The sequence below is a fragment of the Tinamus guttatus genome, unplaced genomic scaffold, assembly GCF_059628265.1.
Source record: "Tinamus guttatus ecotype Peru unplaced genomic scaffold, ASM5962826v1 Tinamus_guttatus_pri_ptg000601l, whole genome shotgun sequence".
NCBI lineage: Eukaryota > Metazoa > Chordata > Aves > Tinamiformes > Tinamidae > Tinamus > Tinamus guttatus.
The window spans coordinates 324,672-351,591 of record NW_028289135.1 but is presented as its reverse complement, the minus strand read 5'-3'; the positions used below and the strand labels follow the sequence as shown (position 1 = coordinate 351,591).

General features: G+C 42.0%; 1 protein-coding gene across 1 annotated transcript in view; it reads right to left on the bottom strand.

Moving 5' to 3' along the window:
• Positions 1-8,900: 8,900 nt before the first annotated feature.
• The window catches only part of KIF25 (kinesin family member 25), a 39,197-nt gene continuing 21,177 nt past the window's right edge, over positions 8,901-26,920 (bottom strand). The window contains exons 9-15 of the mRNA XM_088534816.1: positions 24,058-24,132; positions 19,499-19,648; positions 18,554-18,730; positions 14,289-14,440; positions 12,579-12,776; positions 10,390-10,545; positions 8,901-9,133 (exon numbers count right to left, since the gene is read on the bottom strand). Coding sequence (XP_088390942.1) covers positions 8,976-9,133; positions 10,390-10,545; positions 12,579-12,776; positions 14,289-14,440; positions 18,554-18,730; positions 19,499-19,648; positions 24,058-24,132 — 1,066 coding nt within the window. The 3' untranslated portion in view covers positions 8,901-8,975. The remainder of the gene's footprint in view (positions 9,134-10,389; positions 10,546-12,578; positions 12,777-14,288; positions 14,441-18,553; positions 18,731-19,498; positions 19,649-24,057; positions 24,133-26,920) is intronic.

The following is a 26,920-nucleotide window of genomic DNA, read 5'->3' as shown; positions in this document are numbered from 1 at the left end:
AAAAAAAATGCATATTTCTGAGTGTCTAGAACTGGGCTTATTCTTAGAAAATGTTTTGAGGTTGGTTGTGTAGACATTGGGCCTTTTTCTTGGAGCAACCACATCCCTGACTAGTCCCAACACCAGCTTGGCTACAAGCCCTTGGATTCAGCTAGCCCTGTCCTGGAGCAGGAGATGAGGCTGTCCTTGCCATGGATAACAGCAGGACTTGATGTGGGAGCAGCTGGGTATAATTTTGCTTAACATTTGCACTACAAATAACCCAGAGAGCACAAAACATTTCTTTGCAATTTGCTTCAAAGCAAACCGTTCTCAGAGGCAAAACAGAATTACATCTGAAAAATACAGAGTGAGGGCTAATGTGTGTAGGGAGAGCTCTGTAGCTATTATGAAGTTTATATGCTCTTTTCTATGCTTTTTTTTTTTCGTATGTCCACTAACAGAGCGGGGTAGGAGCTTTTGAAGCCTAGTTTTCCCAAGGGCATCCACAGAGCACCAAGTGAGCCTTCAAATAACATGGTACCTTTGAGGTTAACAAGCCTTAAAGACCTCCACAGCTGCTCCCACTGCTCTGACCCTGCGTATCAACACAGTCCTGCACCTTCTGAGCTGCCCAACTCCAGGCAGGTGCCCCAGGGCAGTGACTGCTCTGGTAGGATGCCTGGACAAAACACAGAGCCTGGGAGGCCTAGTGACAGCTGGGACGGCTGCTCCACTCTAGTGTCCCAGGCCTGGAGGGGCAAAATCTAACAGTGCATGGGGAATATAGAGTGGTTTCTAGTGTCCCTTTCTTAAGCTGCTCTCCTGTGCCCCAGTGCAGGGGCCAGAGGGAGTTTGCAGGAGCTTAGAGGTTCAGGTGGTTCCCCAGGTGCAGAGGAAGGCAGTCAGAGCACAGGAGATCAGCTGTGCTCTGGAGAGAAGAGCCAGGGGTGGGAGGTCTGTGAAAGGCTCCTGGGAGATGGAGTATCTGTAGGGTCTGGTGTTGTGCTCCAGTGGATTAGCTGCCCAGAAGAGAAGTAAGGAGAGCTTTGGTGGTGTGGTGAGATGGGGGATTGCTTGATTTGTGGTTTTGCCTCAATGTTGATCATTGTAAAAGCTATAGCAGTTATTGGAATGAAGCCTGGAAAGCTGTTCTTCCTATTTCTCTGAGTGTCATAGTGCTAAAGCTACTGGGTCTTATCTGGGATGTGCTGGTTTAATAACTCACCTGCAAAGATTGCAGGTGTTGATGATGTGGGTGAGGCTGGCTATCACTAGGCAGGACCCTCATGGGATCCTCTTGGGTTCCTGGGTAGAGCTGTGAGGCTGGGCCATAGTTTATCTCGCCTCTTACTGCTCTCATTTCATCACCTGTCCGGGGCTCTTGTCCTGCTGTGGTTCTTGGTTCAGGGTTCTTCTAGAAGGGCGGCTCTGTGGTCCCAGCCTTGCAGGCTGTGAAGGGCTGAGGCTTCGCACATCCTGACAACTGTCTCAGCTGTCCAGAAGTGATGTCTCCTACAGTGTGTCTGCAGAACGTGCCTCCCTGAGAGCAGACCCATGGTAGTGAGAGCAGCTGCAGGGTCTTGACAGCCCGGCGTGTGGGCACAGGAGATCTGTAGGACTAACCTGATGGCAACGTGCTAGTGATGGTGGGTAGGGGATACCTTTGCTCTCGAGGCTGCCTGACTCACTCTATTAAAAACAGGTGCTTAAATTGAGAGTCTAGGCAGGATTTGGCAAAACAGCCCTGAGGATCAGACCTTAGCTGCATGGTTCAAAGTACTGACTTATTCTGAGCTGCCTGGCCTGCAACAGAACTATGCTAAGGGCTTTAATGAGTCAATTTTACCAGTCAGCTTCATGCATTTTCAAAGTCTTGTGTCTGCCAGCATTTTACTGGCACTCTCATAGGACTCTCTGCTCTTTTCTGTTTGTTCCCTTTACGCTCGTTGTGGGAAGTATGGTGTCTAAATGTCACTAGCTTTCCTGGGCACTTTTGCTTTTTCATGCTTCTCCTGAGGACTGAGCCTGGCCTTCGGACGTGCTGTTGCTGCCTCACCATGAGGTGGTGGCATCGTGTGCCACCCAGAGCACAGCTTGCTGCAGGTACCGCTTGTGCCTAGTTCTGCCCACAGGGACGCAAGCTTGGCCCGCATGGAGGTGCCGGACCCTCTCTGACTCAAACAGAGCTGCTGTTATGTCCAGGCCCTGGTGCTGGACCATGATTGTTGACTGTCAGGGATGTATATAACTTTAATTGCATAATGGAAACATCTTTGTATGCCCAGATAACAGGTATCTGCTGACTTTCTGTATATACGTTTGTCTTGCTCAGGAGTCCAGTATTTTGGAGTTCACCGTGTCTTGTGACAGTATCCTGTCCTAGAGCTCTGGAAAGGCCTTCTGGCTGAAGGCAGATCGGCCCCACCCTGACAGCACAAGGCTCACCAGGACTTAGGAGCTGAGATATAGACAGGATGAACACAAACCAGGAATGTAGCACTGCTGAAAAAATACAGGCTCTTTGCTTGCATTCCACTTACAAAGGATGGCTGCTGTGCATTGCTGGCAGCTGTAGAGTACCTGTGTCAGTATATCCATCACAAGCCCCTGAGAACAAGGCAGAGTGACAGATGGAAGTCCCGATGCTGGTTAACATGCAGGCAGAGCTAGCTACATTTGGACAGCACAGTGTCACCCTGCCCCTTGCTGTTGCAAATGCTATGTGGAACTATGCAGGTAAACCAGAGCCTGGTAAGGAGGCCGAAGCTGGATTTGGATCTGACTGCAGATGTCTTCTCTCCCTTCAGATTGCCACTTGCCTGTGTCCCAGGTGCTGGAATGGTGACAGAATGGGCAATTTCAGTGAGTCTTCCCAAGCCAAGGCAGCAGGAGGGATCACCAGGGGCAGGTGGCTTTCCTCTGCTCTCATGGCGTTAGATAGTCAGCAATAGCAAAAGATACCACTGTTATATTGCAGATGTTTACCAGCTGGAATTACCAACTTTCAACCTGTCAGACTGACAGCGCCCAAAAGGCTGGGGCAACCTTCTCCTTGTTTGATGCAGAGCCATAAACTTCTTCCTGTTCTGTCTCTCCGAACTCAGTGTGGTTAACACAGAGTACTCACTACAGTGCCTGTGGAAGCAGGGCCTGGTGTTCCCAGGTGAAACCCTTGCTAGACACCTCCTTCCTCACCTTCTCAGGTGCAACTTTGTCAGGAGGGGTTTGGCCTTTGCACAGGAGGGCATTGGAGCTGCCAACCAGATAAACTTCTTGAGGATGCTGGCAGGAACATGCTCAGTGTTGCCTTTCCCTCTCTGTCCTGCTAGGAGAGCTTATCCAACTTTGACAAACTGCCCTTGCCCCTCTCACAGGCTGCACACCTGGGAATGGCAGATGGGACATACCTGGCTGTCTGGCACCAAGTCTGGTCTCACTCCTACGAGGCAGGTCTTGTGGCACCCCTTTGGTGCTGCTGTTCCCTCCTCCAGGGCATGAGCGCTGTGCCATCTTCATAAGGCAACATGGAATTTCCTCCTGTGAACTTTGTTTTGCCCCTGCATGGGAAGCTTGCCACGAGTCTGAGTGCTCTCGTGTTGTCTGTAAGCATTAGGAATGGGCTTTCTCTTCTCCATGGATTCAGGCTCAGCAGCAGACCCAGCCAGAGCAGCATGGGCTGCGTCTCCAAATACTTTTTAAATAATGCATGGACGATTGCGTGCAGGGTGTCTGCGTTGAATGATCTCACTCTGGAGAGGGCTTGGAAAATGGGAAAAGTCAGGGAGAAAGTAATGTGGACGCCTGGATCTCCAGCACAGATGAAACTCATCAGAGCATGTGTAATCTACGTTGTAAGTTGGGAATGTTGGCACTCCACATCCAAAATGCTTGGGGCTGGAAGTATCCCAGGCCTGTGGATAAAGCTATAAAGAAGGACTGCTTGCTAACGTGTCAGTTGCCCTGCAGAATGCTTGCATTGCCAAGGCTGAATGTGGAGTTACTACAAATGCCAGCTCAGAGCACATAGTGGGCAAAGGATGTGTGTACTTAGAAAGAGGTGGTGGAGATTTATTTTGCAAAGAAACCAAACCTCTGAGGTGAGGGAAGAATTATCACATTTTAACTTCTTATTCTTTTGGATCTTCCAAGCTTCTAGAGTGGATTCCAAAGCTTTTTATAGTAGCAGGGTTTTTTTTTTTTTTTTTTTTTTTTGGGTTCATGCTTTATTGTAATTTGTCTTTAGAAGAGGGAGGAAAATGGTTAGTAAAGTCCAGAGAAAATGAACAAGAAAATAATGCTCTTTTGCCTTTAAGTGAACTGCTGGGGAGTGATTCATTACAGCCAAGACCGTAATACTGTGTAGCAGAAAAGCATCAGGGGAGGAGACATTTGTCAGGATTAAGCTGGCAAAGTTGGGAGGACAAGGAGGGGGATAGTGCTGCTTCCCCGTGCTTCCCCAGAGGAAAGAGAAGAGGTCTAATTTAAGCAGCCTATGATCTGTGGTTAAGATATGCCAGTCTCAGACTCCTAAAGCCTAGATTTTTTTTTCCTATTGTTTTTATCAAAGTTGATGCTAAATACTTGTTCTTGATAGTGGGAAAACTGGACTTCTTTTGGTGCTCATCTTAAGCTGTGATATTTGAACTATTAATACAGACGTTTGAATGTGTTTGATCTCTTGACTGTTTAAGTATTTCAGGAGGTTTTCTGGAGATAATTTTCAAGTCATTAGAGACATGTCACACATGAACCAAGAAGCCTAAGTTGAATTTGGATCATCACATATCACATACTGTTAAAGCACTGAGTCTTGTATGGTTTTTCCAAATGCTTTGTCTTGATCTATCTCAAACCCATGAGTATGAGAAGCAGGGATCGACCAGCCTCTTTAATCAAGATGATTTTACATAAAAAAAGCACTTTTTTTAGGGGGAGTCCTCTTGCAAAGTAAAGAGGAGGTTAAAATAATAGTCATGGAGTCCAGGGGGAGGTTTGCAGCAGAGCACGGAGGGGCCGTACCAAGCAGCTTTACAGCGCTCCGTACAGAGCCCATGTGGTTCCCCTGGCGCCACCGCCCTGGGCAGCACCTGAAACAGTGAGTGGGGCTCAGAAACCTCCACAGCTTGGGCCTCGGTGCCTGGAAAAGGCCAATGCAGGCACAAACAGAAACCCTTCAAATATGCAAGTGCCCCATTAGCTGCATTCCCCCTCTCCCAGACCCCCAGCAGGCTGTAAAACATTTGCTTCTGAATGTCACCAAAGAGTAGTTCAAGGCAGCTTTAGGACAGTTAGTGTTTTGGATACATTGCCAACATAAGTCAAGACCATTGGCACCCTGTCCCTTATTAAAAATGAATCCAAATTAACAAAACTGAATGAGGCTGTCCACTAACCCAGCCTAGTAGGGCAAATACTTGCATGAATTCAAGAATTCATTTTCTCTCACTCATATAAACTAAATGAGAAAGGGTAAATATAATGCAAAATAGAATCTGTTTTTTGTTTAAAGAAAGAAAAAAAAGGATGTAAGAGAGCAGAAGATACCTATATGCAACACTTCCTCCTTGTTTATGCCCTTCAATTAGATGCCTTCGTGTCCCTTTCTGTATGGTCTGTGGCTTGCATTTTTGTCTAGCTGAGGCTATTTTTAATGTCACTGCATGAAAGCCAGGCTGGTTCTGTGAAAGGCCACGATACCCTGAGGAGTGGTGCACTCTGGGCCTTTCTGCTCCTCTGTGAGCTAGCGCTTCTGCTTCCTCCCTTGAAAAGCAGCTGCGAACTCCAAAGCTTGCAACTGCTTATCTAGAGCAGGAGCCAAAAACCTTTCCCACTAACTACCCACCTCACTCTGCCTGTTTGTTGCACTCTGTAGATGCTTGGAAAAGTGCTTCATAAAATGGAATCAGCAATGAATACTTAAAAGCAGATTAAACATTTTTGTGACCATTCTGATGCTAATTATGGTTCTCCTAGCCTGACTAAAATCAAGAGGCGCCTTTGTGGTATGGCTGCTGCCAAGGCATGAAGCTGTGTGTGGAAAATTATATATTTATTTTCCAGCTTCAGCATAGGTCAAGGTTTTGTTTAAGAGTTGGCCAAGGGCACTTGCTCATTTAGTGGTTGCTTTTTTTAACCCTGTGCTGAGTTGCAGCGGAGTTAGTTAAGCGGTTGTGCTCGCTGCAGGTGCATGTCAAGCTGCTCCCTTGGCCCCTGCTGGCCCCAGTGCTCCTGGGTTGTGAGCAGGGTTGGTGTTCTGTCAGCATGGTGCAGCTGGAGAGCTCTGCGCTACTGGGAATTTAAGGCACGCCAGCCACGTGTGAGGTAGCTCTCCGAGTGCAGTAAGTTGCCCTGCACAAAAGATAAATAAATAAAACGTCCTCACACGGAATTAATGGGGAGCAGCTACTGTGCTGTACACCCTACACCAGTTTACTGCGTGCCGGCTTCCCTAGGATGAAACACTGGGCTTTGCAAGTGGTAAATTCCATCTGTAACAATAAATGCACTGCAAAATGCATGCACCAAACTGTAACTTGGGGCTGAATTTTGGACTTGTATCTTGAAAGCTTTTGTCTGATTCTAGGAATGTCTAAGGTGCTAACTTGATGTATTTTTTTTTCTTTGTCCTAGACAAGCACTTGCTGCTGTTAAGACTTGGAGATGGGTTCAGCTTGGCCATAGCCGCATTCCTGCTGTGCCACATCCTGATCTGCAGGATGACCTCACAGCTTGAGCACCCGCTTGTTAGAGGTGAGAGAGACATGAGTCTGAACGCTCCTGTTTGCTGGGATGGTGCTTGGCCTGGGCATTGGTGTGGGGTGAGTGGGGCACAGCAATGATGAGGAGTGCTCGCAGTCTCTTGGTTGAAGCTGTTTCTCTTTATGTAAGCCAAGAGTTTGTTGGCATGAGTAGTGGGCTCTAGACCTCCTAGGCAGCTGCTGTGCTGGTATCTGGGTTTCAGCCTTGCAGCTGGAAGATAATGTGGACTGATCTCTCAGGATGGATTTTGGTTAGTGAAGTGAATCTTAAATGAGCTGCTCTAAGGAAATCCATGAATATCTTTCACCCCTGCTTTTCTAACATAGCTGTTATTTTGAAACATATAAACCTGGAAGCTAAAGAACTATAGCAGAGAACTAGAGGACATTGCATGTGCACTTTCCCTTGCTCTAGTTACGTTTGTCTGGAGACCACTGCCTCTCTGTAAGCAGATCTGAGTGTGAGTCTTTGTGCAGAAGATGATCCATGATTACCTGACAGAGGAAAGCCGTTTCCCCCTTCCAGACTACAGCTTTCATCCTTCTGTCTTTCAGTACATCAAATCTAAAATGGAGACTGAGAAATCCAGTCTTTATAACTCAGGAAATTCCCAAACTGGAAGTTCTTAGAGCAAGATGTTAACTTTGCTGCCCTGCATATCCTGTACACTTCTTCGGGTAAGTAAGTAAACAGAGAGTAATACGCTACAGTGGCAAGGAAAACAGGAACAGCGAACTCTGCATATGCACAATTTGGCAGAGTTAATGTTAATGTAGAAACTTAAACTTCTGGTATTTGCTGATATCCAAGGATTTTATTTCTCATCCTTAACACTGTTGCTGTGTTTTTTCCCTACCACATAGATTGTAAATAAATGCCAAGTAAGTTTTGGAAAGTAGTTTCAAAAAAGAAAGCAGAGTTCATGACAACTTTCCTGTGTAAATACCACTTTAGAAAATGCCAGCTCCTCAGAAATATTTGAGGAACTTAAAGATGCTGTGGAATTAGCTAACCCTCTCTTGTCACTTAACCCCTTTTAGAGCTCTAATCCTGGGTAATTTAGTAGCCTAACTGTCATGAGTATGGCAGGCTTGACGCTGTCTACTCCTGTTTGTTTGTTTATTTATTTATTTAATAGGCAAACATTTGTCCATCTCTAACTTTGTGAGACTGTCTTAGTGACCATTCAGCTTTGTAAAGTCCTGCATCCAGATTTTTATGCCCTTCTGCTACAGCTGGTATCAAGTAAAACATTTTTGTGTTTGCAACACTATTTAGAAAAACAAGTGTTACTATAACTTGCTAGTTGCAATGCTAATGTTCTGAACAGCAGAGCACTGAATGCAGCACAGCAGCTGTTATATATTCAAGGGTGAAATTCCAATAGTAGTATGCTATATAATCTCTGGATAAATATTTATGCTTGTGAAGGTTAAGTGACTTGGAATACTATAAACTCCAGCCTTGTGGGCAGGCAACTGCAATTTAAGATTTCTCACAGTGACCTACCCATGACCTCTCTGCTGGTCTGGAGGCAGAGTTATTGGTGGGTGAGTCCTGCGGCCTCTGCTGAGCAATAAATCATCGCATAGGACCCATCAGATGTTTCTAGATCCCAACTAGGTATCTCAGAACCACTTCTCATCTTAAACATTGCTTAAATTTACTTGAAACTGCTCACATGGCTGCATTCAGAAACCCCTCAGGATGTGGTTTCAACACTGCTCAGACAGAATCTCTAGGCTCCTGGTGTTTCGTTCATCTGTAGTTGGGGAGCTTCTAGTCATCCTCCAGGAGTTCATTTGCTACTTTGAAGCACTGAAGGATAACTCGACTCATGCCTGCCTTCTGCTGAAATAACAAAATGCAGCCTTGGCCTTTCTGAAGCGAGCCGTCCTAAAGCAGGGCTCTGTTGACTTGATTCTTACTTGCCTAAAGGAAATGGATCACCAAAACTATATCTTGAAGTATCTCTCCATTTTGGAGAGTATCTACCTTTTTGGCACTCTCTATTTCTATGCCATTCCATCATTGTTGGTAGCTATTGTTAATACTTATTATGCTTGGAGCAAGAACATTATCAGCAGGTTTATGGCTTGCTAACGCCATATTGAGGAATGTTTATTTTATCTGGCAGTTGACAGAACAGGCAGAAGAATGCCTTTAAGACAACAGTATACATTTCAGTCTGAGGAACTCATTAATAATACTTTAATCCACAGGAGTGTTAGGTTTTATTTTGCTTTACTCGGCACTGGGAGATTTTTTTTCCTGACTTGTCCTCTCTGAACTTGTCGAGCACGAGTTCCAAATCCCAAAGACTGCATGGATTCTGCTAAGTACTTCTGGTCAGGAGAGATACACAGCATCACCAGCAATTTAGCATCACCTCCTAAAAGGAAAAAGAAAAAAAAATCACCCATTATTTTCAGTAAATTATGAACAGATCATGTACTGATTTAAAGGCAGCATAGGCTGCCATTACCTTGAGAAGCAGAAGACTGTATACAAAACCCCACTGAAAACAGACAGCTGCTCGGAGGGCAGCCTGTATCTAAAAATATGATTGCTTCCCCAGTAGCAGAATAAATATTTCACGATTTGAAACAGAATTTGTTCTTCCTACAGCTTCATCAGTTAGTCTGCATGTATACTATGGGTCTGGACACCTCACTGAGCTTTGTCAGATGTTTACAAATTCAGGGTGAAGGCAAAATGGCTCTTTTGTGTGCCCACACAGCAAAATGGATTTATTTAAAGTTTACAGTGTTTAAGTGAACATTAAATTGCCATTTTGGGCATTGCACCTAAACAGTGTCCCACGTCACATGCCAAGAATGATTAAAAACAGCCTTGTTGTGCATATAACCCAGCTCTTAGACTTGCTGTGCTGGCTTCCGCCTTTCACAGCACTCCCTCCAGCACTAGGGGAAATCAGAAGGTCAAGTACAAATGAATAGTCTTTTTCTGAAATTCTGAGGCGCTGTTAACTCAGTTACCACCACTACCTTAAACTGGAGACTTCCGGAACTAAAAACTTAGCAGCTGATTTGTTATGACTGAAGGAAAGAATAAACTAGTGTAATGTACTGTATGGACTTGACACAAACCCAAATTATCACGGAGGTTACTTGCGATAAAGCTATTTCTGTGTAGATTAACAGTTAAAGAAGTGGTGACCTGAACATGCAGAGAGGCTGTAGTAGATGGCCATGCAGGTGCACTGGAGTCTGCTTTCTTGGTCTTGATAGAGTCCTATAGCAGCAAGAGATTTGCAAGTACCTGACTGGATCCTGTACTAATTAAGATGGAAGCTTAACCTGTACATAACATGGAACAGCAGTGAAGTGCAATCACTAGCCTCACACTGCATTATTGGAGATGTTGTGGTTATTCCAAGTGTATTAATAAACTGAACCTTGGAACCATTGAGACTTGGCAACATTCAGGAATTGTTCAGAACTCACACTGTGTTCTCACACATCTGTGTACTTGCACTGCTCCAAAGCTAGACTCCTTCAACAAAGGCCTGTATACAAAGGAAATGTGTCAACACAAGCTCATTGTTTACTTTTACCCTACGAAAGAGGGGGAAGGTTGGGAAAAGAGGCTATTTTATGTTAAATGAAAACCAGAACGATTGCTTACCTACAGCATCCTGGAGCAGATGGGTCAGTTTGCTGTTGCGGTACGGGACGTGGGGTCGCTGCTCCGCTATGGCTGCAAGGACGTCGGCCAGGGCAGACAGGCTGCGGTTAATGAACGACGTCTCTCTCAGGGCTGCGCCTGTCACTCCAGACATACCTAAGGCAATGGTAAGAAAGACTAAGCAGAGCCACTTTGACTACACTTTGTGAGAATTCTGTAGTGGCATCATCTACTTGGAGCACAGCATTTTAAAATATGTGTTCTGAAACATGACTTTTACCAGGGCAGATTAAAAGTAAAATGCAGTAGTTGTTTACTGCCCTGTTGCTGCCATTTGGGGAAGGGAAACTTACTGTTTGTATTTAGCATCACTTTATTTAAGTGCTACCTCTTCTTCGGGGTAGCAGAAGAGATACACATGCATCTGCAATCACATCTCATTACCAGAGCGCATAGCCAGGTTAGGCAGAGCTAATGCCAGGGTCATGATCAGAAGAGGCTACAGTTACCTTAACTTTCTTCTCTGCCACCTCGAGAAAGAGAGAAAGAAGCTGTACAGAGAGGGGCTAAATATCTTATTTTTCCCTTTAAGTTGGCATTTTCCAAACTGAGAGAACAAAAAAAAGGTGTTTGCAGGGTAACTGAGAAGGCACAACAAGAAAAATGCAGAAGACAGTGAGGACTGGAAGAGTTTTACTGCGATGCAGAGGATGATTGGAATGACAGAGTCTCTTGGGAGAGTGGCACAGAGGAAAACAATTTGGAAAACCCTGCCCCAGGGTGGATAATAATGTGGAATAGGATGCATCTCAGACCAGCTTCCCTTGGGTCTGCATCTGCTGGCAGTCCCCAGGCTTCGTTTATAGCCAACGGAGAGAAGCAGGGATTCTAAGACAATGGATTTCCCCTTAAAGAAGAAAACTGCAAATGATGAAGGGGCACATGTTTAAATGGCAGACATCTGTCTGACCAGATGAACTTCCACAAAGCATTTAGCTGAGTTTTCAAGGTGAAAATGAGTTTTGCCAAGAAGTGGTCACTTAGCTTGTGAAAGGCATAAATGATCTAGAGGATGGCTGCAGAGCTGTTGAGAACGTTACCAGCCATTAACAAGGCAAGGTGCTGATGTACATTTAAAGTGTGTCCTGATGTACTGCTGCTCACTTACATTATAAAATGTAAAAACCAGCAGCTACCCTCAGTTTTATCAAAATAAGTCCAATTTCTTCAATTCTTCAGCAGTGTAGTCAATGGCAGTGTTTAGTCCATGCGCAGGCTGGGTCATGTCTAACACTGGGGTGAGTGAGCACAGCTCTACTGGCCTCCCTGAGGATCCGGCCCACTGAGCCCAAACCAAGTATATATTTGACCTGGTTGAACTGAGAGAGCAAACACAAACAAACACTATTGCTCAGTTACATGTTTACCAAACAGCTTGCAGGACTCACAGCAAATGATAAAATAATGTTTCACATTATGCGTCTCCATAGAACAAAAGTTGAACAGTGAGTAGCAGCAAGAACTCCTGGCAGTAGTGTTAAAGACTCTTTCATAATAATGGTTCAGTTTTCAAAACATTTTTTCTGGAATGGTACGTTTCTCTGCATGGCTTTTCTTGGTAAGAAAACTTGTCCTTTAGGAAATAATCAAGTTTTTTAAATTATTGTTTGCACAGAGGAGGGGAAGGAAGAAAATGCTTTGAAGAAGCAATGAAAACAGTATTATCTTTTCAACACTAACTTCCTTTGAGATTTTTTCAACAATGAAGCAGAGAAACCCACACATAGGGATATCAATTATTACAAACATTTGTAAGATTTAAATAATCTACATACTTTGAACATTCCTATAAAAAACATGCTAATTTTCAGAGTAGAAAAACATACCTAAGAAAAGCAGTTTGAACAAAAATAAACCTATGATATGGGTACCTGCCCTGGGCTTACTTAGACTAACGTAGTCTGATTTTCAGTTAGACTGCACCAGCAGCAAAAGGGCAACAATAAGGTACCAAAAATTCATTTATGTCAGAATCTGTGTGATTAAACCACTCTCTGTGCAAAAGTAGGTTAACACATATCCATATCCCTATGTAAAGAGCTAAAAACGTGCTTTACACCAGATCTTGGAAGATCCATGCCCATCATTCCAACCTGCATTTTTTTTCAGAAACAGACACATTCACTTACCCACACACTCACTACCAGCCAGGTCCACCAGCTGCAGTCTAGTTTTGATTTGCTTCAGTTTTTCAGTTGTTTCTGAAGAGGCTGGTGAAGAGGCTCTGGAGGAAAAGGTGGATTTATTTTCTCTTATTTTCTGTGGAACAGTGCAGGAAACCTCTTTATTCAGCTTCTGACTAGTTAGTTCATCTTCCCATGAAATACCTGGTTAGAGAAAACAAGACAAGGAGAGCTTCTTAGTGACACAGGAAATTGAGATGGCATCTATGTAGGGGAGCATGGTGTCTGCTGCTTCAGGATGTTCTAACAGAATCAATATATGAGTCAGAATCAATGATATGAGCAGGCTGAATCATGCTCATGATTCCTTGTTTGAAACCTTGTCTGTCTTGCTTAAGGTTTTGCTCATCAGACTGATCATAGCAGTTGCTTAAAAGACATGATGTAGGTTGTGTTTTATCTGATGTTACTGATATACACACTTATAGCTGGAAAGTAAGAAACAGTAGACCATTAAGGACTTCAAAAAGGCATTTTTGGGGATTTTGCAAAAAGAGATTTTGCATTCTTAGGAGCAGTAAGCTCTGAATTCAACGTAAGTTAGGTATTTCTATGGAATTTTGCTGCCAACCATACAAGGTTTCTATGGAATTTTGCTGCCAACCATGCAAGGTTGGTGTAGCAGGGTGAGAGCAAATAGCAATGCCAAAGGGAAGTCTGGACTAGAGAAGATGGCTGGTGTGGTAATGGTGCAAATGCTCCTTCTTTGGAAAGGTAACATCTGCCTGATTGACAAGAATCTGGACCTGGAAAAGCTAACATCTGGAATGCTAGAGTTGCAGCATGCACAATGGCTGTGTCTTTTGGCAGGGGCCGTAGGTAAATGAGGGCAGTGTTTGTTCTCTTTTGCTAATATTGCTGGTCTAATTTCCAATAGCAATCTGGAGAGAAAAAATGTTAAATGCTTTCCACTTTCTAAATCATGTTGTTGCTGCAGAATATGGAGGAAATAGACCACAGCACTGAAAAAGGAGAGTCTAATTACAACATGAGCAAAAGAAAGCAAAGTTAACCCCTCAAAAACCAAAGGTATTCCTAAAACAATAAACTGGTAAGTGTTGATGCAGTAATGAAAGAAACAAGCGAAGGACAAGTGTAATGTAGAAATACAAGTTTTGACATACTAAATAAAACTACCACGTTGTCTGTTCCTGCAGTGAATCAAGAGATTCTGAATCTAATGGAAGTATTGCAAAGTAGCAGATAAAAAGAATTCTTTTTCACTCATCAGCATATGCTGATTATCATATGCCCTAAAACACCAGCAACATTGGTTAGCTTTACCACAAACTTACCAAAAATAATTAGATGATATGTCATACCAAGTGCTTTAACTACTGTATTGGAGTGCCTATCAGATGATGACTTAGTGATCAAGTTTTATAGCATGAAACAACTAATGAAATAAATTCTAAGAACTCCATAAGTCAAGACATGTAAAGAAAAGAAGTTAATACAAAAGGATCTAATAAAACCAGTAGCATTCTGAAATCAAACTGATAAGGTTCGTATAAAGCTATTTGAAAGGTTAAACAACAAAAGAACTGAAGGAATGGATTAAGCACTGGAAAAATGAAGAAAGAACAATCTTTCACTTCACAGACTGTGTTTCAAAAACAAATAGCTGTAGATATATTTTAGTAGCATCCTACTTACCGAAGTTATCTCCAGAGACAATTGTGGTTATGGTCAGTGTAACTACCAGATGAGAACGAGAGGAATGAGCGTGCACCAGCGTTGGGTTTCTGACTCTTAGCTGCAGGCCTTTGTTGACTAGATGCAAAAATTCGGATGCATTTTCAACAGTTCTAGGAAATAAAGAAACAAGGAGAAAGTTTAACTGATTCACAGTAAAAATGACATGAGAAAGCTGGCAACCTGGACATGAACTGATCATTTCCTCTTCCCTACTCTTCTAGCTCTTCATACTGTTCTCCACTATATGTGTACACTGCTCTCAGTTTTGAGTTGCACAGGCTCCTGTGTTAGCCTTTTTCTGGTAGGACATAGTCCAAGACGAAAATTGAAGGCAAAAGCTGAAAGTGATGAAGAAGTTGCCTACCAGCCTTGTAAGACTGTAGACAGAGTACCTCAACTCTGGGAGTGATTCAGCTCTCTATACACTTTTGCGTATTAGAAAAAAAAAAAGAAAAAAAAAAAAAAAAAGAAAAACTCAAATAGACACTCCTGAAATCTTTGGTCTTACAGAATTGTGGAATTTATCAGTTTATGTTATACAAGCACCTACATTTGGGGAGGTACAGAATTATGGGAAAAACAAAACAAAACAAACAAAAATTTCTCTGGGCATTTGGAAAGCGCAATTCACATTCAAAATTAATTCCAAAATCCTTGTGAAAATGTTCAGTTTTGTTGTTCAGTGAATAGAGATTCCAATACGGTGCCAGAATAGACAGGCATAAGTTTATATAGATCATTTTATATTATACTATCTGTTCTGTTTTTCAATTGAAGGAAATAATCCAAGTATGAGCAATTGAATGGCAAGACCCTGATATAGAAGATGAAATAAACTAAGGAAAAAACTTCTACCATTTTCCCCAGATTTTTGACCTAAAACAAATGAGGAAGATAGATTAGCAATTAAATGCTGTTCCTTACCCTTTCCTTTCACTGCACTGTCTCATTCAATAATCACTCAAGCTATACCACCAGGTATTTGTTTCTAGATGGGTATATAAATTATTATGAGTGCTCATTGCTGCCTGGTTGAGGATGCCCTGTGAGTCACCGGAGCCACTCACAGCCTTCCTGACACGCTGCCCACCGCAGACTTGATTCTGCACCACTGCAAGGCATGTGGTAAAAGTCAAGGCCTTTGTGACTTAGATTTGGCCAATTTCAATGAAAAAATCACACTGGGTGCAAATACATTACATAGTAAGAACAGATACACTTGAAGAGGTAAGAGAGAGAAAAAAAAAAGAGAGAGATACCCCATTGAAACAGTTTACTCTGAAAATAAAGCAAAGATATATATACCAAAGAAGGAGAATACACTTAGCTATATCATAAAGAAGCAACCACACAAACAATTCCCTGAGTAATCCATCAACACCATAAACAAGAGCTTCAGGAACTAAATGCTCCCTAGACTCAACCTGTCAGTCATGAGCCATGGGTACTTGCATCCCCTGCCATACCTCTGCCCCTGTACGCATGGTGACGGCCTCCCATCAGCCTCCTTGGCCCGGCACAAACACGGACGCAGCGGCCCCAGCAGCAGGCGTGGAGGGAAGCGGCCTCGCCAGCACGATGCTGCAGACGGGGACGCACCGCGGGGACTCCTTAGCAGGCCTGTCTCCTAGCAGTGATCTCTGGTATAATCCCCACTGCTGTATCTCCTAGCAGTGATTCTGGTATAATCCCCACTGCTGTGTCATGCTGTAGGTACTAGCACATCGAAAGAGAAGCCCCATTGTGCATAGTTAAAAATTTGATGCTGAAAGTTCTCCAAAGTCAACCAAGTCGTAAAAGAAGAAAGAAACAGAGGTTTTTGTGATTCACTAGGATGAGCACATTAACAGGAAAGAGACTACTGTATTTTACTGGGCATATGGAGAAAGCAATGAGACCCAGCAGGCCAATATATTCTGAGATGAAATATTATCACAAATGAGGATGTGTTTTTATTCAAAGCACCAGCTGTTTACTTTAGATTTCAGGCAGCTGGGTGGCCTCACTCAATGGTTCCATACTTTGTTTGGATTTGCTTTTTCTTATTAACCTTTCTGTATAATTATTAATATAACTAGCTTATGAATTGGACTTTTTTCAGCTTGCATTGTAATTCAGATACATGTCCATATTTTTGTGTATATTTGCATTGGAACTGAGTATTCATCAGTTGATTTAGATAAACGTTTTAAGAAGGTTCTTAGCTCAAGGCACAAGGTTCCTTTACCATACATTACAATTTACAGAAATAAACACAGCAGCCATTTTATGGACTAGAAGAACAACTCAAACCTTACTGCAGCTTCTGGCTCCTGTTTCTATGGCAGAGATCCCTGGCAAATCTCACCTTTCTGTGTCTCACTGCCTAGGGAGAGATGGGTCACCTACTAACTCTGCAAAGTCTCCCTGGGGGTAAGCGTATTTCAGTAATGATCCAGGCCTGCAGTTTTTTTCACTGAGATTCTGTAACTAAAGAATATGCAGCGGTTCTGAAAAGCAGAAAAAAAAATTCAACTCCTGTTGTACCCACACTGTATGCACCAAATTTTCATCTACTGAGTCATACAATTCCTTCCTTCCCTAGTCAAAAGAAAAGTATTAACTACTTCAGGAAGGGACCAGACAGGTTATGTTCTGCCCCCGGTCCCTTCTGAAGGAGTTTTTTCTTTCCCCTGATAATAAAGCCTAGAGAGGCTCTATCTATCCAAATGAACCAGGTGCCAAAAGTTACACTATAATCACAGCTAAGCAAATCCAAGATTACAGACTGAAACTCAACAAGCAGCATAATACAGGCTGAAAGAGAGGAAAAGGTTTCTTCATTTCAAACTCCAGTAATTTTTAATTAATTCCAGGCTCTTATGGGACATACAGAGTGCAAACAAGAATGCAGAATATGTCTGGAAATCACATTTAACCTCAAGTGTGAAGAGTAGACATAACCCAGAGAAAAACGTTTAACTCTTCTAGAGCAGTGTGGTGATTATTATTTCATAGAAAGAAAGGAGACTTATATCACCCAGCCGGTGAAGTAAGCCACTTCACAGTTTCTCTGGGGCTTCACTTTTTTTCTATGAGCAGTTCAGTGGCTAGAAAACACAAGATAATAAATGTATATAACCGAGTAGAATAAAAGTATATTCATGCAACCCTCTAAAACACTGTCATATTTTTATCACGGCTTTCTGGCAATAAGTTAAACCCACATAAACGAACTAAAACTAGTGGTTAGTGCTTATGTGATTCCACTGAGTGCATAGTTTTAATTCATGGCAGGGGCGGGGGGGGGGCGCCTATCCAGTGCCACTAGAACTGCTTGTTTTAACCTGTTTTATTGATGTTATTTAGTATCAGCGTAAACATCACATCTGTTACTACAATTGAGTATCTGAAACAGACCTGCTCTTGTAAACGCATGAATTGTTAGGAGCTTGCTCCTAAAGAAACATGCTTTATATATAAAAAGAATGTATATACTTGCTCTGTACACTAGGCATATATAATGCCATTTCCATGAATACTAACAAGCCTTTGGGAAGCTTAGAAGCAGAGGAAGGCATTAAATAGTTACAGCTGTTGCTTGTAATTATTTCAGGCCGCCCTTCAACATGGAGATGTGTGTAAATAAGAATCACACCACACGCATGAGGGGACGGTGGGCGTCTAAGAGCTGAATGAGTAGAAGAGATATTGACCAGCCTTAGATTTTGAAGAACTTGGATTTTAAAGAACAACATGTCATAAAATGTCATTCTTTCTGCAACACCTTTTTTTAACCTCCGTGATTATAGAGAAATAATGCTCTGCAGCTTCTTAAAAATCTTAAAAATGTATACATTTGTTTTTTAATCTGTAAGACTCCTTGTCATACAGTAAGGCTTCAGAGAAAGTTCTTTGTGACTGGGTTTCCCTTTCTTTTCCTAGTGATCAGAAGATGCTTTCAACCTGATAATGAAAAAACACGTAACTATCTTCAGGCATCCTGAGCGGAGGATGCTTAATACAGAAGTGTAACCAAAATTTGTTGCAAAATTATTACAATGTTAATATTTGGATCCAACTGCAATTCAAAAGAGTGAAACACAGTGAGAGCCCATGCTCTCACAAGGACTCACTGTTCAGAAGTGTTCAGTTCTGCATCCATAAACTGCATCCAAACTGATTTTGCAAAAACTGCATTGCAGTAACAATGTATTAAGATCAGGTTCATACCATTAACTTACTCATATGTAAGCAATGGAACATCACTCTTCCCTTCTCTGGTTGTGACAACATCACGTTTGACACCATACACTCTTCCACAACTGTCTTTGGCCAGAAGATCAAAAATTTCATTATTATATACTTCGACAACTGAAACCTCAACCCAGTAACTTCCTGGTGGCTTTTCTGAAATAAGCCTGCAGAATAAAAACAGAAGGGGGGAAAAAAAAGAGGTTATCTCTCCACAACCTTGGTGCAGAACTCAGAAAAAGTAGCTTTTGACTGTATTTAAGCCACACAACCTGTTTCTGTAGTGTGACCTAATTGTGATTTCTGTGTGATATTCCACTCCCCTCTATTGTCAGGACCCATGCACAATTGTATGTGAAGTGTAGGTTGTAAAATATGATTACTGTCAAGAGGAAAACACATGCAATCCTAAACCCCCAGAAAAATAATCATAAAAATAATCATGAAATGACATAGCAGCATTTCATATCATGCATTATGTTCAACAAATAAATCTAGCCCCAGCAAGATCACTTACAGAAAGTCTGTTATCATCCTCTGTGGGACTGGGTTCTAACTTGGATTCCTTTCATCTGCTCAACTGGCAACCCTCATAAAACTTTTAAGAACTTAAATAACTTTTGAATAAGTTTTAACCCTATTTGTGACAGAATAAAAGACATTTGGAATCTGTAATACAGATGGACAGACACACTGAGCAGGATTGCATAATCTTAAATTTCTTAGGAAATCTAGCTAAGCAGGAGAGAGACTAGAAGGCTGTATGAAATCTCAAGTAGTGTTGTAGTTACTAATAATTTTTAAATTGAAATCTGTAATGATAAATTATAAGCATTATTTATTCTTTCTATAAAGCTAAATATGAAAACTCTGTATGCATGCTGCTGACAAAACCCTTAACTCTTACTAGGTCAGTGTTATCAGGTCAGTGTTACCTGAACACTTCCTGGGTAGCTCGAGGAATGATTCCAAGTTCTGATTCATCTTCTATGGAGAATGCAGGGTTCTTCTCTAACTGTGGTCCCAACATTGTATATGTCTTCCCACTTCCAGTCTGCCCGTAAGCCATGATACACACATTGTACCTGAAAATCAAAAGTGAAAAAAAAACATTTCCAAATGCATCTGTTAAGTGGCAGGTTAAATCCCTCCAAATTTGGGAACACAAGCCAAGACTAGAAATAAAGGTATCACCAGTGTAGGTTTCTTTCTGAAGATTTCAAAATCAGACTGAAATTAAGTACTGCTCATAACATCTCTGAAACAAATCTTTGTTTTTTGAGCAACTACGAAGGATAGGGAACTGACAACAGCAGGACGCTTAGCTTGGAATGATTGAGGATGTTTGACCTCCAGCCTGCCCCACTTCCACAGTTCCTGCACTACTGAGCTGCTTGCTAACCAGCTCCTGAAGTACTGTAGTTTACAGTACAGCATTTTAAAGTAAATCATCACTGGGTTTGTCTTCCACTGCTACGCTGCAAACCACAGTGTTAATATCTGAACAGCTGTGAATAGTGAATTCTTCAGCTCTCACAGCATTTTCAGGCAGGCTCATGAGCCACAGCCCACAGTCACTGCAAAAGGTAAGGGAGCCCTAATAATAAGACACAGCTTTAAAACGGAATGCATTACTTGAGTATAAGCATGCACTGGAATAAAAGTGTGAAGAACTGATTTCATGTGGCCTTGTAGAAGGTGAAAGACACCAAAGTCCATGCAGAGGTACGGGCACCCCTGGAACACAATTTATCACCTTCTGATGTAGACACGGGAAACATGCCAAATGAACAGAGGACTGAAAATGCCTGCTTCCTTTCACTGAACATTTCAAAATAAGCCCACAGCAGCCAGCTCTGTTGTGGATGCCTCTGCTGCAGACACGTGAGTTTAGCTGTGTGAATGCTATCCACACAGTGTGTTTCTAATATAGTTGGATCCAAGTCAACATCATAAGTAAAACATGTGGGAAGAAACAAACGCATCCAGGCACAACACTCTTTTTTATTGAGGACCAAGGCCACAATGTGCATTTGCAGATTAGCTCCCTCTCGCTTGCATCTATATTGCAGGCACCTGCTGGCACGTTTGTTTTTACTATAGAACTGTGCCAGCAAAAACTTAGGAAATACGCAGTTACACTGGCAAGACTGCTCCTTCACTGGTCCATCTTGTTTGTTCAGAGTCCCAGCTTTAGCAGAACCTCCGTGCACTTTGTGGCATGCTGAAATTTCATTACAATTAAAGACTTGCAAGAATGGGCTTGCTCCTATTCTGCCAGGGAGTGCAATTTCACTGCATAAGCTCTACCTTCTCTGTGGGCAGACTTGATCGGCTGCCTTTTGCAATCTGATGCTTTCTTGCATATCAAAACTGTTGTTTCAAGAGCATACCAGCAAATTTCAGTGAACACGCCTCATCCAGTTGTTTCAAGCTTTTGACTTTAGGCCATCAAATACTAAAACTGCCACTGTGAAGAAATATACTTAGAAGGCGTCCTGAGTATTAAACATGTCTAAAAGCAATCTTTTTGGAGGATTCTTAAGAAAGTTTTCTCTTACTTGAAAGAATTGGGAGCCTGGTAAGCAAAACAGCAAATATCTGGGCTTACATCAACCTGTCTAATGATGTAAAGTCAAAGTTGCAGTTAGTGAACCAAGTCAGGATGCAAAAAGCATAACTACATGTCCAGTCATAGAGTTGGAGTAATCCTCAGACTTTTAATTGGACATTTCTGATTAGGATTCAACTGGGAGACATTTCTGTTAACCCAGACATTTTTCTATACTCAGTGTTTCATTAGCTATATTGTTTTAAAAAGTTCTTATTGTCAAATTGGAGTACCAGTGCTTTTCTAGTACTCCTCTCCTGTAATGAATATGGCTGTTCATGACAGTAAAGTTATCATTGGCTTGGGAACACTATCAAAAGAAATCAAAGGAGGAGGAATTTATTCTTTATTAAAATAAATAAATAAATTTATTCTTCAATCTTGTAAAGAAAGGAAGTGTTTTCTTAGTCCCTTGCTGGTTCTGTACTGCTAACTATAAACTTTGAAGACTGCAGTATTTTATCTGCTTTGCATATGGAACAATCTTTTCCTCCTGTATATTTTTACTGGAAAATGAAACAATTAATTAACAAAAAAAGAAAGAAAAATAAGGAAAAAGAATTGAGCAGCCAATTGAACACTCCTTTCTACTTAAGGTTGTTACAGAGCATTTTGGAATCCAGATCAAAACAGTCAGGAGGGGCACAGCAGTTCAAGGTTCAGATGAAGTCTGTCTGGTTCACATTTACAAAGGGAGGGCTCCTCAGAAACATGGCTCTTATGCACAGTCTTTCCTTCCCTGAAAATCTGTTTCTGTTTAAACGGCACTCCTGGAAAAACAAGACAGTTCTTTTGTTTTCACTAACAGAACATTTCCTAAATGAATATAAAAATCCCAGCTTTGGGGACAGGATTCTTTCAATGTACAATGTGGAAAGTGGGAAATACAGTATATAGAGGTATGGATCAGATAGGTTTGAAGAAACATTGGCAGCATACTGAGCCAAAGCAAACTTATGTTCACTGCAACAGGAAAAGTATAGAGCGAAAACAGCTGTTCTGAGGAGCCCTCCAAACTCCTCCAACGTTGGAGTCCCCACGTTGCTCAACTACAGAAACTCATGCTCAGAGAACGAGAATTGGCACCCTATGGATCATATAGATCTCCCCTTAGTTCAGGAAGCCCTCATGGGCACCTCTGTGGCACGTGTAGCAGAATACTGGGGATTTACCAATATTTACAATATCCTAATACACCTCTTCTAGACTGCTTTTAACACTCAGACAGAAAACAAGACTTGTAACTTCCAGTGTGCCGACCACCAGGAACAAACGTTGCCGCTGTTGAGCTGTGCCACTGTGGAGGGAAAGAAGTCTATGACGAGCATCTACAGTTCAGCAGAATCAGGGTGGCAAAAGAGCAGAAAAATATATCTAAATAAATCCAAATTCAAAATTTGCATCTGAAGGATAATAACCCAGACAAGAAGAAGGATAATTCCCCAGACACCAGTACAGGCTGGGGACTGACCTTCTGGAGAGCAGCTCTGCAGAGAGGGACCTGGGCGTCATGGTGGACGACAAGTTGACCATGAGGCAGCAGTGTGCCCTCGTGGCCAAGAAGGCCAATGGGATCCTGGGCTGCATTAAGAAGAGCATCTCCAGCAGGTGGAGGGAGGTGATCCTGCCCCTCTACTCAGCCCTGGTGAGGCCACATCTGGAGTATTGTGTCCAGTTCTGGGCTCCACAGTACAAGAGGGATGTGGAGCTGCTGGAGAGAGTCCAGCGCAGGGCCACAAGGATGATCAGGGGCCTGGAACATCTGCCCTATGAGGAGAGGCTGAGGGAGCTGGGCCTGTTCAGCCTGGAGAAGAGAAGGCTGAGAGGAGACCTCTCAGTGACCTGATCAGTGTCTATAAGTACCTCAAGGGAGGCAGTGAGGAAGATGGTGCTGGCCTCTTTTCAGTGATGGACACTGATAGAACCAGAGGAAACGGCCAGAAACTAAAGCATCAAAAGTTCCACAGGAACTTAAGGAATCATTTCTTAACAGTGAGGGTGACAGAGCACTGGAACAGGCTGCCCAGAGAGGTTGTGGAGTCTCCTTCTCTGGAGATCTTCAAAACCCACTTGGACGCAGTCCTGTGCCACGTGCTCTAGGTGACCCTGCGTGTGCAGGGGGGTTGGACTAGATGATCTCTAGAGGTCCCTTCCAACCTTAAGCATTCTATGATTCTATGATAACCACCACCACTTCCAGGCTTATTTGTGAGAGCAACTTAACTTGGCCCTAGTGTAAATGAAAATCACACTTTGAGAACTTCAGTGGCTAAAAGTAACATTTGTTAGTGCTTATTACTGATTAGTTTCTTATTCAATCCAGAAAGGATTCTTAAGAACTGAGATTGAGGATGTTCAATTCTGTTTCCATCAGGAATTGACTGTATGATCTCCCATGGTATTTGCTGTACACAGGAACAGATGACCAGCAAATGGCTCTGGCAGGCCTTTCATATAAGAATACACTGTTAGGAAAGATGTATCATGCTATGTTTGCAGTTGAAAAACAGTTCTAAAACATAACCTACCAAAACATAGGAAAGAAAACAAACAAATAAATAAAACAGTACCTACCATTAGATGCAACACTCATATTTACTATAATGGAAAGAGACCAGATAAAAACTGTGAACCTACTTTTGTTCCCCTCACAAATTTGTCCATTCTGGTAAATTTTATGAACAGTTGTATTCACTGTTTATATGAGGAAACAACATTCACTCATAACTGAGTAGAAGGAAAACAGGAAAATGAAATGGTAAAGCTGCAAAACTTGACACGACTGTAAGGCAGTTAACAGCTAATACTTAAGCATTTTTTTTAATTGATAGATTCCAGTAAACAATTGTCCATTAGCTTTCCTATTCCCACTTTTTAACTTACCCATCCAGAAGAGAAGTTAGCAAAGGGGCCACATCTGCAAACACTGTGTCTTGAGATTCAGAAGCACTGTAAACTCTGAGGATCAACATGTAATGGTTAATCGAAGGAAAGATATAAATACTTCGGTAAAATATAACAACATCTAGAAAATATAGGCCAGTGACATAAAACTTATGACCTGCTAACATTGCTATGACAGCAGCAATTAGAGATTGCATTTTAAAAGACTTACTTAGCTTGCCAACATGAAGCTGGTAAGATAGAAACCACTCATTGGTGCTGTAAAGCAGGCTTCCTATGCCAGGAAATTAAAAGGTAACGAGGAAGAGCTCAGCTGCCATGGTACTTACCACTTTGTTCAGGTGGCTAAGGGACTCACAGCCAAGCCTCAAGATTGTGTAGGAAAGTCTGAAGTGCCTACAGTACGCTACGGAAGAAGGTTGCTTTTTGCGATGTATTCCATAAACCAGCATTCCTCGTTCTCCCCTGCTTTTGGGGGAGGCATCTGTTGTCTGTACTGGAGAGAGGGATCCAGGGCTGTACGCGCGTGGTGTCCGAGCTGATCGTGATCCTCCTGGCAGCCTCTGCCTCCTAGCTGACGGGGCCCCTCCGTGTGGGGCTCTAAGGGAGCGGGCAGTCTGCCCTTCCTCTTGAGATGCAGGAAGGGTTTAGGAAAAGAGGGACAGAGGCTTCAAACTTGCCCCAGAGCCTGGCCCAGAGGAGTCTGTGGCACAGCAGAAATGTAAAGACCGCTAAGGTCATGTGTGACACTGCACTCTCTTCTTGGGCAATATCAGCTTAACCTATTTTCATCCCTACCCCCACTGAGAAATATGATTTCAGACTATTCTTTTAACCTGATTTAGTTAATCAGTTATTCCACCTCTTAGAAAAGATCAATGACAATAGACTTCTTGGCTCAAAACAAATATATGCATTTTTTCAAATTCAAGAAAAATATCCAGCAAGCTTTCAAATAAATTTTCCCCCTAACCTTTCCTTTCAGATATAACATTTGTACAAACAAATCAAGACAAAAATAAAAAATCATCAAAGGGATCATAAAACATGACATTCTAATTCATTCATCTCTTCTCTAATATGTCAAAAAAGTAACCTCCCCTAGACTGCAGCCTGCAACAAGTACTGCTTATACAAGACGTATGAAATCTAAAACATGAAAATCATTAGTCACACTTTAGAATTTGAGATTTTATTTTTTTTCTTTGAAAAAGTTTCCCTTTTGAATATAATTCTGTTGTAATTCTTTTGTATCCCTATTTTCCAAAGTGATGCCTGTTTATATAGGTTACAGCAGAATGACAAATTAGAAACAGGAGTTTCAGTAGCAGCAAACATTACAGAACACAGTAATTTTCCTATGTATATAGTATACTGGCATGCTTCACTTAGCAGTACTCATGTATACAACTTGTATACATGATCTTAAAAATATTATTGAGTGAGGGACATACTGTGCTCTTCAGCATTTATTCAAGCTCCTTTGTATACTTGAGCAGAATCTGGCCATTAAGGTTTGTAGCCTGCCCAAATGTAGATTCAGTATTTACTTCTCCAGAGATAAGACTGCACGGAAGGACCACTATGACACAGATACAGAATTAGACCAAATCTACCAAGTTCAGCATTCTGTTTCTGCAAGTGGCTATAGGTAAGAGCAAGAAACACCATCGTAGCTGGAGACAGAATAATTCATCTATGTGAGTGACTTATCGTACTCCTTAATAGCGCTAAGTTGGCCTCAAAGCTGAAAGAGTTGAAATTCTGTTTCAATAAATACTATTAGCATTAACATCCATTTTCTTTTTGTGTCTTGCTGATTTTTTTGGCCTGGAGTAACATCCTGTGGCAAAGAGTTCTACAGGCTAAGTATAGGTTGCATGAAAACGTACTCTGTTTAATCAGGAAATGAGCGCTTGTCTGGCTTGATGGACCAATACTGCTTATCTTGTCATTCCACTGACATGCTGTCATACTAAGCTGAAAAACCAACAAATATGCAGAGATGTGGCACAGTTCTTATTAGGAGGGCACAGTCTGTGAAGGGCATCCTTGTGTTGCATGCATGCTCTTCAGTGTGCTTTGTGCCTCAAATGCTCAAGGTCAATATAAGAAAGCAAAAGCCTCATTTATCATTTGCAAACAATGAAATATTCATTAGTCCCTAGTCCTGAATCTTAAACAACTGGGGCTCTAATTCCACTTACTGTGAAATAATATTTTTTCTTAACATGTCAAAACATCTCCCTTAAAAGTACTACTAAAAAAAAACCCCTTAGGTGTTAATAATGAGATGTGAACACTATATGTCTTCACTTGGAGTTGCTGAGTTTTGTAGTTGAATAAAGAAAACAGATAGCAAAAACCACAACTAGAATCAACAGGTTTTGGTAGTCTTATGTTTACACTGCAAAGTAGTATAGACATAGCTAACTGTGTCAGATAGTGGTAGCAGTTTAGAACAAAGGCTTTCAGCTCCATGTTACAATAACTACTCCAAATATTTACCCAACTTCCTGTAGGGATTTAACTGCCACTGCTTAACTGCTGCGGTTCAAATGCTACCAGGGCCCAAAAAATGTAGTTTAAAGTTGGCTTGAACTGGTCTTTGCTGTTCTATCATCACAGGACTAGCTGAAGCAGAGACATTTACTGAAGCAGTTATCTGAGAGCATGGAAGATGCAGCAAATCCAGAAAATCTGTTTCTGTACTCCCCCCCTTTATTTTTACCAGAATGACAGATTTGTCCCTGTGCAGTGATTGATGTTAATTTCACCTTGAAAATTCTGAGCTGCTTTTTTATTTTGCTAACTAATTCACCAATAAAATTATAAAAGCATA